General features: G+C 37.9%; 1 protein-coding gene and 1 pseudogene across 1 annotated transcript; one reads left to right on the top strand and one right to left on the bottom strand.

Annotated features, from left to right (window-relative positions):
• Positions 1–28: 28 nt before the first annotated feature.
• On the top strand, positions 29–5,685 carry LOC121788408 (annotated as a pseudogene).
• Positions 5,686–6,272: 587 nt separating this feature from the next.
• Positions 6,273–11,843, bottom strand: LOC121788406 (sulfate transporter 3.1-like). The gene is made up of 12 exons (XM_042187084.1): positions 11,437–11,843; positions 11,127–11,334; positions 10,596–10,767; positions 9,027–9,092; positions 8,502–8,615; positions 8,292–8,412; positions 7,648–7,770; positions 7,273–7,559; positions 6,989–7,179; positions 6,785–6,870; positions 6,628–6,704; positions 6,273–6,537 (listed from the first exon to the last, which is right to left on the bottom strand). Exons 1-12 carry the CDS (start codon positions 11,771–11,773, stop codon positions 6,364–6,366), a joined length of 1,956 nt encoding a protein of 651 aa, XP_042043018.1. The 5' UTR covers positions 11,774–11,843; the 3' UTR covers positions 6,273–6,363.
• Between the last annotated feature and the right edge of the window lie 377 nt (positions 11,844–12,220).

Genomic DNA, 12,220 nt, shown 5'->3' with positions numbered 1-12,220 from the left:
TTTGTCTGATTCTCGTTTTGTCTAACAGATTGGAGAGTTCACTCATGATTCTGATAATGGGACTAGAAAAAGGACTTCAAAGCCGTTCCCTAGTTCATTTGGGCAAGTTGAGCGGGTGAGGAGAGGTCTGAATTTTGATGAGGCGGATGATGTGTTTAGCAATGAAAACAACCATGCTGATGATAAAAGTTCATTAAAATACGACCGACAAAGTGATTCTAAGGAGATAATAGCATTGAAGGAAGCCATTGCCAAACTGGAAGCCGAAAAAGAAGCTGGCTTTATTCAGTATCAACAAACTTTGGATAAATTGTCACAGCTTGAGACTGAAATCTCCAGAACCAGAGAGGAGTTCAGTATGCTAAAAGATCATGCAAATAAAGCTGATACTGAAGTTGCTGCATTAAGCGAAGCTCTGGTGACATTAGAAGCTGAAAAGGAATCTAAGCTTCAAGACTACCAAAAATGCTTGGACAAATATATCTGACCTGCAGATTACTGTATCTACTACTCAGGATGATGCTCAGAAACTTAGTGAAAGAGCTAATAGTGCTGAAGTTGAAGCACAATCGTTGAGAAGTGAACTGGATGTATTAGCTGTCGAGAAGGATGCTGCTCTCAATCAGTATCTAGAATCACTGGAGATCATATCAAACATGGAGAATAAGTTACGTCTTGCTGAAGAAAATTCTTCAGGGTTTAAGGAGCGAGCTGAAAAAGCAGAAAGTGAAGTGGAAAGTCTAAGACAAGCAATCTCCAAATTGACCGAGGAAAAGGAAAGTGCAGCTCTGCAGCACCAGCAATGCTTGGTGACAATATGTAGTCTGGAGCAGAAACTCACATTGGCCACGAGGAGGCTAAGCACCTCAATGTGGAGATAGAAAATGGAGTGTCCAAGCTAAAAGGTGCCGAGGAGCAATGTCTGATGTTGGAAAGGTCAAACCAGTCTCTTCACTCGGAGTTGGAATCTTTGATGTTAAAGATGGGAACTCAATCTCAAGAGCTTACTGAGAAGCAGAAGGAACTGGGAAGACTTTGGGCAGCCGTACAAGAAGAGCGATTGCGCTTTGTGGATGCTGAAACTGCTTTTCAGACTTTACAGCATTTGCATGCGCACACTCAGGAGGAGCTCCGATCTATGGCTTCTGAGCTGCAGAATAGGGCTCAACTTTTGAAGGTTTCTGAGACCCAAAATCAGAGTTTGCAAGATGAGGTTCTAAAGGTTAAGCAGGAGAACAAGCATCTTGATGAGCTGAACTCATCTTCTGCATTATCAATACAAGATATGCGGAGTGAGATTTCTAGCTTAACGGAATCAACAGTAAAACTGGAGGAGGAAGTTGAGCTAAGGCTTGACCAGAGAAACGCACTGCAGCAAGAGATTTATTGCCTTAAAGAGGAACTAAATGCACTGAACAAGAAGCACCTTTCAGTTTTGGACCAGGTGCATGAAGTAGGCTTAAATCCAGAATCCTTGGGCTTGTCAGTGAAGGAATTGCAGGATGAGAATTCCAATCTGAAAGAAACTTGCCACAGGGAAAGTACTGATAAAGCAGCTCTCCTACTGAAATTGGAAATCCTGGAACAGCTTCTCGAAAAAAACTCGCTCTTGGAGACCTCCCTTTCTGATTTGAATGCTGAACTAGATGCTGTTAGAGGAAAGATAGAAGAACTAGAACAATCTTGCCAATCTCTAATCCAAGAGAAAGCTACTCTCCTCTATGAGAAGGAGACTCTCACCACACAGTTGCAGGAAACAAACAAGAATCTGGAAAAACTCTCACAAAACAACACAGTTCTAGAAATCTCCCTGTCTGATGCACATCATCAGCTTGAAGCTTTAAAGGCTAAATCGAAAATCTTGGAAGATTCATGTCAGTTGCTTGTTAATGAGAAGGCAGATTTGATAAGTGAAAATGACGGTTTGACTGCTCAGCTGGAACAGACTCAGAGAAGACTGGTAGATCTTGAGAAACTTCATGGAGAACTTGAAGGAAGATGTGAGCATCTAGAAAACGAGAAAAAATCAACTCTTCAAAAAGTTGAAGAGCTGCAAGTGTCATTGGATGTAGAGAAGCAAGAACATTCAAACAGTATTCAGATTGACAAAGCTCGACTCAATGAGATTCAATCTGAGATGCGTGTTCTGCAAGAAGAACACAAACGGCAAAAGACAGAACTCGATCATGTGCTTGATAGTGCCATAGCTAGTGAAATTGAGATATTTGTATTGCGCACAACTGCTCAGGTGATGAAAGAAACCAATTGCTCCTTGCTTTCAAAGAATCAGAAACTCTTTGAGCAGTCTAGTTTATCAGAAAAGGAGGTCTCACGGCTAGAGCATGACAAACTCAGAAAGCAGTCTGAAATCAGATCATTGGCAGATCATGTTAGTACTCTGAGGTCAGGGACCCGCCAGTTGTTGAAGGTTCTCAGCATTGCTGAGGATTGTGTGTCTACGGATAATGTGGAACTAGACCAGATTTACATCAACCAGCTATCAAGTACACTCCAAAATTTAAAGAAATCAATGTGTCGCGCTGATGAAGAAAATCTGGAGTGGTGTGTTGCATTCTCAGTCCTTAGCACATGGATTGAGCAACTGGGATTACATTCAAAGAATGCCGAGGTGGAAAAGGACAAACTAGAGCATGAGTTCAAGCTGAAGGCCGAGCAGGTGTTACAGTTACAGAGCGACTCCCTTACACTTCTAGAGATGAATGAACAACTAAAGTCAAAATTGAGAGAAGAAGACCACAATAGGAAAGCTCTGATGATCCAGATTGAGAGTTTGGACTCAGCGCTTAAAGACATGCAAGATTCTTGCCAGGTCTTACAAAGAGAGAAACTACAGTGTTCTGAGGAGAAAATATCCTTAACGGATAGAATCGTGCACTCAGAGGAAAAGCGTAATGTCCTGGAAGAGGAAAATTATGTCTTATGTGATAAAGTATTAGCTCTTGAGAACTTATACTTGATTTTCCAAAGCTTTGCTGATGAGAAACTTAGGGTGCTAAGAGATCTTGGTGATGATCGCAATAAGCTTAATGTGATGAATAATGCTCTTATTGGAAAGTTGAGCGTGGCTGAGGGGAGGCTTGAAGAATCAGAACTCGAGAATCTTCATCTCAAGGAGAGGCTGCAGAAGACAGATGATGAGCTCAAGGCTATAGCAACAGTCAAAGATCAGTTGATTATTGAGATTGAAAATGGAAAGGAAGTTTTGAATCAGATGGCACAAGAACTTCAGGAAGCAGGAGAGAAGATAAGTCTAGCTGAGAAAAAGAAATCAGAGTTAAGTAATAGTGTTGAAGATCTCAGAAGGAATACAATGAGGTCAAAATGGCTCGAGATGACCAAGAGAATCAGATTTTCAAACTGTCCACAGATAGTGACAATTTGAGCAAGGAGAATGTTTTCTTGCTTGAAGCAACTCAGAAACTGGAATCTGATCTGCAGGTATTGCAAGATAATAATAACAAGAGTAAACTCCGAGAAGAGAAATTGCATTTGGAGCTGGACAGCAAAATCAACGACATCAATGACTTGGAGGCTCAAGCTGCTTCACTTTTTGGTCAATTGCAACACACCATGATCTGTCAGGTTCTCTATGAGCAGAAGTTTTATGAGCTCCATGACACATGCCTTGGCTATATCGATCAAAATGAAGGCCTCAAAAATCAACTGGATGCATTTCGACCGGAGATTATATCATTGAAGGACTGCATTTCATCCCTGGAGGACCAAACTGTTATACACATCAAGTTTCAAATTCCTGAAAATGAGGATTATCAGGTCAGTTTTAACACTAGAAATATTTTGCAACTGCCTGTTCTGATTTTCAGCAACTACTCTAATCTGATAATGCTACCTTTCTGTTCAGTTAGACAACATTTTGAAATGTCGGTGTGGCCTCACTTTGGATTTTTGTAACTTTTAATTTTCCGTTTTGCATAGATTTCTTGTGCTAAATAGGCTGGTTTATAATTTGTTTTCTGCTTTTTTTTCCCTGAGAAGGTTTTTTTACTTGCTAGTAGAGGCCTTCAGGTATACTTCTACGGTTCTACCCATATTATTGCTTGCTTCTGCCAGATAGATATAGGCTGACTGGAATGATAATACGGTGGCCCTCCTAGAATTGAGTACTATAACTAGTCATGGCATATCAAGTCTCAGAATTATGCAATCTAAGATTTGCTTGTGTGACTAAGAATCACAAATGATAAGACTTCTTGATTGTTAACTTTTGCTATAATTTCTGAAGAAAGTTTGATTGTGATAATGGTGATTGTCTCTGGAGGTCCATAGAGTAGTATACCGCTTTGTATCTTTTATTCTATTTTAAACATTTTTAGCTAATTCTCTGTTCTGCTATATGATCTTTTCAGGGTGCTCACAGTACTGACATTTCACCCAAAAGCATTCATAATGAAGACAAGAAAGTGTTGGCGCCAGTTTCTGACTTGCATGATCTACGGGTTAGGCTTCAAGCGGTTGTGAAGGCAGCAGTCGAGATGAAGGAGCTAATGGTTCACGAGAACACTGATCTGCACGCCAAGCTTGAACAATCATCGAGGCAAATCGAGCTACTGCAATCTGAAAGCGGGAAGCATCAAAGAAACAAGAGACCTACGTCCGAAATCACTATGGAAGATAGTGCACTTTTGACAAAAGATATCGTTCTTGATCAGGTCTCCGATGGTTCATACCGATACAGCAAGAATGAAGCCGCTGATGTGGACGATCAAATCGTCGAGTTATGGGAAACTGCAGAACCAGATGGCACCGTGGGTCTCGCCATTGGCAAGTCAAACAAAACCATTCCTCCTTCCACCACCGCGACCTCTGATTTTCGTCGTTCTAAATCAACGAGGGGACAGAAAGGCGGTTTTGGGGCCTCGTCTGATGCACTCGATGTGGACTTGAGTGTGGACAAGTTAGAGATCTCAAAAAGATCTACTGATTCCATACAAGAAGGGAACAAGAGGAAGGTCTTGGAGAGGCTCGACTCCGACGTTCAGAAACTGGCAAATCTCCAGATCACGGTCCAGGACTTGAAGAGGAAACTCGAGGTCACTGAGAAGGGCAAGCGGGGCAAAGCTGTGATCGAATGTGAGTCGTTGAAGAGACAGCTCGATGAAGCTGACATGTCCGTGATGAAGCTGTTTGATCTGAACGGCAGGCTGATGAAGAGCATCAATGACAAGTCGTTCTCGGACTCAAAGTCCTCGTTCGACTTTGAAGGCGAGGAAGGTGCCCGGAGGAGGAGAGTGTCCGAGCAAGCACGTAGAATGTCTGAGAAAATTGGGAGGATACAGTTGGAAGTACAGAAGCTGCAGTTCGTGCTGCTGAAACTAGACGACGAGAAGGACGGGATGTCGAAGATGTCTGAAACGAGACGGAGAATATTGTTGAAGGATTATCTGTACGGAGGGGGAAGAGGGAGCCAGAGGCGTAAGAAAGGGAATTTCTGTGCTTGCGTTCAGCCATCAGCAGTTAAAGATTGAGAGACATTGTTGATTAAAATTGCTTCTTCTATTAGATGTTTTGTGGCCGTATATATATATATATTAAGCATTGTAAATTTGGTCACAAAATAGCTCTGCTTATGTTTAGTTCATTAGCATAAATTCTCGTATTTTATTTCATCATCAATGCATCGTAGCTTTGTTGTGAGTTTGAAAATTGTCTAAAGCGTTATTGTTACGAAAGCTTAATTATAAGTAATTTTGTGATGCAAAAAGATTAATTGCCATATATACAAAGCAATTCGACAGAGAGATAAATTGCAGTATAGTATTTTGTAATTCTTCAGTTTTTTTTTTCCTTAAGTAAATTTTTGTTTGGATGGATATATTTTGCCATTTTAGTATTTTACTCTTTCAAATTGACAATATATTGGCCTTTATCCATTTTTTACTTCATAATAATAACATTATAGTACCACTTCGAATTTATTTTACTTGTGCGGTAGAAAGCACCAAAATTTTCAGAATATAAACAATAATGCAAAATTCATAATATTACAATCCTAAAAATTAATATCAAATTTTTTAAAATATAAAAATCATCGACTATAATCATCAGTTTGGAGTATGTAAGTAGTAGTACAATAGATACTAGCTTAAGTCAAACATTTGTAGTAACTAGTAGTGTAAGAAAAAAATTCAAATTTTAGTAAAGTTCACTTTATTATTAGTATGACTTTTGCCTGTAGTTTATATATATATATATATATATAGAAACGAGACAAAGAGTGGAAATTAGTGAAATTTATGACATCTAAACTTGTGCAGTTGTGAATTAATTAGGCAAGGATGTAATAGATACATATACAGCGTGGTTTGGGGTATTACAATGCACTCAAACAATATTGGTATATTTTTCAGAATCTTGTGGTTTGCAGTCAAGCATGTAACTACATGCTCTCACAGCCTCCTCCACAGTTAAGAAGACCCATTCCATTCCTAATGATTCCAGAAATTTCGATTTTTCAAGCTTCTTCATCACTTCTGCAACTGGATTCACCAACACCAACTGTTCCACAAATTCCCCATCATATTTAAGTAACCTATTTTCATTTAAATAATCCTACTCTAAATTAATTTATTTATAAAAATTGATTACCTTTAGCCCTCTTCGATCAATAATCTTCTTAATCTCATCCATCATGCTAATCCCACTTGTATCAATGTTTCCCACAGCTGAAAATCATTTAGAACATTTTTCAATTAAGCATAGAATTCTTAAAACTCAATTTTATTACAAATTTTAGTATACTTACCACTCATGTCGAGCACAACGTGTTGCAATCCTGTATCACCGCAGGATTTGATCCTTTCCTCTTCCTCGTCGATCCATCTTGAAATCCTAAACAAAAGATGGCAAGAAAAAAATCAATTAGAAAAATTAAGAAGCATGTTCATTTCATACAATTAATTAATCTCAATTTCATGTACTAGCATAGTATTATTTAATAAGTAGATACCTCTCTCTCAAATAGTTGGAATTGGCAAAGTAAATGGGAGCATCGATTTCAAGAATGAGAATTCCGGGCACTGTCTGTGCTTGCTGATAATGATGGACGTTTCTATAAACCTTGGAATCAGGAAGGTTTCCAAGAACTAATGTTCTTGGTCTTGCTATGAACAACAAAACCCTCAATACCGAAAGTCCAATCTGTCAATTAATATAAAATTTAATCTTAGTATTGATTATTAATCTAAAATTATTGAAATGAAGTGTGGAGGTAGGGTAGGGTAGGGTGGTTACGGCGAGAACGAGTCCGATCTGAATGCTGCCGAAGACGACGCCTACATAGGCTGCCATGCAGACAAGGAAGTCGAATTTGTCGACGTGCCACAAATGCATGGCCGCCTCGTAGTCAATGAGCCCTAGCATCGCCGCCATAATGATGGCGGCCAGCACCACTAGCGGCGTGTAGTAGAACAACGGTGTCAGGAAAAGTAGCGTCGCCATCACTGCCACTGCCATCACTATGTTCGACACTGCCGTCTTGCATCCCGCGTTGAAGTTCACAGCCGATCGAGAAAACGGCCCTATTTTTCAAACCATTAATAGGGATTTTTCAGTTTAGTGCCTATTTTTATGAGACGAACTGAGTATTTTTTTTTTATTTTTTTTTACCTGTGGTAAGGTAGCAAGAGGTGCAAGAACCAACAATATTCATCATTCCAAAAGCAATCATTTCTTTGTTGCCATCAATGTGGTAATTCTTGAACATGGCAAAGCTTCTCCCACTGCCATCCCCTCCTGTCAACCAAAATATAAATCCATTATTTAAATCATCTCAGGCTAAAAAGTGGTAATTAAATTAATATATGTAATTAGACATTGCATTGGATTACTAAGGCTGAATAATTGAAGACTTGACAATGGATAGATAATTGATTAGACTGCCCCAAAAGATAAAACCTCAATTTGAGGGCACCATTAACTGTCAATGTTGCTCCCCAATAATTATTCATCATCGTCACAAGCATATTATATTTTAAATAAATTATATTGATATATAAGATCAATAGAAACCATTAGTTTAGAATGCTACAAATAGTCAAGTTGCTATCTTGACGCACTATAGGCCATATATTGGGACCATTTAAAGGCACACTAATGAGTAATGACAAGTGGTCCAAATAAATAATGAGCAAATAAAAACAAACCATGTTTTCTATGTTTGAAGACTGATAAAAAATATTTACTACTTTGTAGTATTATGTGTATAGATATGATAGCCAATACGACAGTAAAAAAATAAAAAAGAAATATACTTACAGCCATTGAAATGATGCCAGTGATGATGCCAGTCTTGATTGCTATGGGCAGATATCTTGAATCAAAGTTGAGATCCATAAATGAAGCTGGATTTATTCCCTTTTTCAAATGTCCTATCTGCATGTAAAAACAACCAACATTATTAATTTATCCAAACCTATCTTCCTATTTAATTCAATTAATTTAGAAAATATTAGAGGACTCACCACTTGCACTCCGTGCTTTTCGGCATGGGTGAGGTACACAAGAAGGCTTCCCAATATCACTGATGTTAATGGAGCCATTGCTGATATCCAGAATAGATTTGCCCTCTTCTTGCTCTGTAAATTTCATTTATTCTTATAACTATTTTTCCTTTCAAAACTTGTACCAACAAGTGGGATCATGCCATGCCTAATTAATTAATTTCTACACTTGACATTCTAGCTGCAAACATTTCTAGAAAATTTTTAATTATTAAAGCTAATCTTGTTCAACTTTAAATTTGTTAATACTAAGCAAACTTTTTGTGAAGGAATTATTGGTAAACTAGCTGTGTGGGCCCTCTTAGGAGAGATTACATGATTCTTCTTTTTTCTTACCAAGCATTGCTTGACTGCTGTCGATTAACCTTCTTTAGTAGTAGTAATAGAATAATATTGATTTTAACAGAAATAAAAAGTGGCATGATAAAATTATACTGCATATAATGGAAAAAAAAGTTAAGTCTAAAAGTTGAGAGATGAACTTACAAAATATCTCGAAATTAGGAGGTAGAATAGGAAAACAAATCCCAATAAAGCACTTTCCCATCTCCACTGCAAATTACCATAGTTATATTTAATGAGAAAAAACATATTGTAAATACAATTGATTATTGCTATGAACATAATATGTATATATAAAACTAGGGTATCCGTACCCGACAAGTCGGGTACCCGTACCCAATTTCAGCCAAATTTGTTATCCCAATACCCGCCCCGCAACATATCGAGATTACCCAATACCCGTGTCGGGTATCCCGTACCCGACCCGAAAATAAAATTATAAGAGAATAAATTTATGGGACATAAAATATTTGTTACTAATTAACTAAAATAGAAAATTTGAAAAAACCTTATAGCCGACAATGTTTCCTAACTAATTCAGTGTATTAATTTTGATGGTAAGCTTTGAATAGATTAAGAATAAAAGTGAGGGGAAACTCTATAGCTAGTTTCGGTGAGTTTTTAACTGAATATTCGTTGGAATATAAAAATGTTTCAAAAAATCTCTTAGAACACTTAGATTCTATAAAGTATTAAAAGATTGTATATAACTAATACTAATAATGTCGGGTATTATCGGGACTAACGAGTTTATCCGTGCGGGTAGCGGGTATACCCGCTACCCGCAAAACTCTAAAACATACTACCCGATCCCGCCCCATTTCCCGTTATCGCCGGGTAGCGGATACCCAATACCCGACGGGTATCGGATCGGAATAGAAATTACCCGTTACCCTCTACCCATTTTGCCACCCCTATATAAAACGAAACGATTTACAAATACCATGAATGACAAGACCCAACCAAATCATTAATAATATAGGTGGCCACGTTTTAGTTTTATGATAGATAAATAAATAAGTGATATTGATTTTTCTAGAAATCAAAAGTCATTTTCAACACAAATTGATAAATATGGGGCAGTGATCAGAGATTCATTAAAGATGAGATAATTAAAGAGATGTATCTAAGTTGATTTTTCAAAAATAGCTAATTAAGCATATCAATGTAATTCTTTCATATCGGACAAGAATATATGATATCAAAGACAAAGATTAGCTCGAATATCTATCTTAATCAATTATTAATCTCCATTAAGGAATTATGTATGTGCGTGTACACACAGAATATATTCACTCGACCCATTAATAAGAAAAAAAATGGCCAATTAGCGCTATAAGTTTTAATAGTCTTTGATGCTCGTGTAATAAGAATATGTTAAGTTAATGTCTTTTTAGCATTTAATTAAGAATCTAAACTCTGTCATGCGCATGCAATTACTTCGCATGTATATGATCGGCAATATAAAAATTAAGAAACACCTAATTGTTTAATTAATTAGTAATCAATCCCCTTTGCCAAAATTGAAATTTATCTACCAACCCAATAAACAAAGCCAAAAAGAAAAGGAAAAGACTCTTTTCACTATAGAAATGAGCACACATATAGTAGCAACAAATAGATTTTTGAACAACATATTCCATTCACACAAGAAATATAAACATATATACACATGCTAACATAATTGAGGAGAGAGATAGTAAATAAAAATACCTGGTGAGTTTGAGTGAAAATAGAGTGTAAGACATCGATGACGTCAGTTTTATGAGTAAAATGTTCAAGCCCTAAAACGCCTTTCAATTGTTGCAGAATCACAACCGTCGCCGCTCCGGCCATAAACCCCACTATCGTTGCATGCGACAGAAAATCCACTATGAATCCCAGCCTGTCACAAATTATATATGTTACAAATTAAATATTCTTTTTATCACATACATAAATAATTACTAAAATAAGTAGTGCTTGCATTTAAATCACATGGCTCATAACATTTTCTAGCTCTGTCCCACTTTAAGTAGAACATTTCTTATTCGACACATGATTTTATGCGGTGTTGTTTTGTGAGTAAAGTGAACATAATAAAGTAAAAGAGATGGAACAAGTAGAGTTAGTGATGTTTCTATTTTTAAAAATATATCATTTACAATGACATTTCAAAAAAGAAATTGTGTCACTTAGAATGAGACAAGACTGAATAAATTGCTATGCAAGTATTATAATAATAGTATATGAAAAAATAGTGACCTGAAAATTCCCATTGCCGTTTCAAAGAGGCCGGCGAAGAAAGTCGCGGTGAAGGCAAGATGGACGTAAAGCTGCGGATCTTGTTGCGCGTCCACGACGTCGCCAAGCATGGAAGCCGTGAGCAGCGATGCCACGGCCACCGTGCCAACGGCCAAGTCCCGCGAGCTCCCCATTACTCCGTAAATTAACGGTGGAACAAAGCTTGAATCTACACATATCATTATATATATTTATGTCACGCATTTAACATTAAGAAATAAAAACAAAGTAATAAATGGATGTATATTAAAAATAAATAAAAAAAACTTACAAAGGCCAAGAATGGGTGGCAAATTGGCTAGCTTGGCATAGCTGATTCCCTGAGGAATGGCCAAGCTGGCAATGGTGATTCCGGCGATGAGGTCGGCCTTGAAGAACTCGAGGGTGTAGTGGCGGCCCCACTCGATGATCGGGAACACGTATTGCAGGCCGAGGATGAGTCTCCGACGCGGTGGCTGGTTCTTGAACTGGCGGAGGGGGTCGTCGGGGAAGAATGTCTCCTTCAGTGTGTTCTTTAAGGACTCCGAGAACGGCTGCGGAGGCGGGATCTCCACGCGGTGGGTGCCGCCGGCGCCGGCGTACGTGTCCACGTGGTCGGCGGTTCCCATTCTATGGTAAGTATTTTTTTTTGTTACTAAGTTTGTGTGTGTTTTGGGTAAGGAGAAATGTTGTGTAAGCTTATAATGTTGGTGTAGAGTGTGAGGAATGCCAGGGGAGTTTATATAGAGGTGGAGAAGGCATCAAATTTGAGTGCTTTGTGGGGTCATACACTCACACACAATAAACATTGATGATATTAAAATGTTTTGAAAAAAAAAAGTGTTTGTCAAAGAGTGATTGCTTTTTTTCATTCAACTTAATTAACTACTCTCTTTAATTGTTTAGTTTCCTCTTTTGCCAGAAGAGGAAACTTCATGGAGTATCAATATCCACTCACTAACTATCGTAAGCATGTTTTTAGCCTCCTTTTACAAATCCCACATTTTCATTGTATAGACTATCGTCAATATAAAAGAGACGAACATAAAGAATTATTTAACCAGTTTAATACGACG

Source organism: Salvia splendens, unplaced genomic scaffold (assembly GCF_004379255.2).
Source record: "Salvia splendens isolate huo1 unplaced genomic scaffold, SspV2 ctg1033, whole genome shotgun sequence".
Taxonomy (NCBI): Eukaryota; Viridiplantae; Streptophyta; class Magnoliopsida; order Lamiales; family Lamiaceae; genus Salvia; species Salvia splendens.
This window is presented reverse-complemented; position numbering and strand designations above follow the sequence as displayed.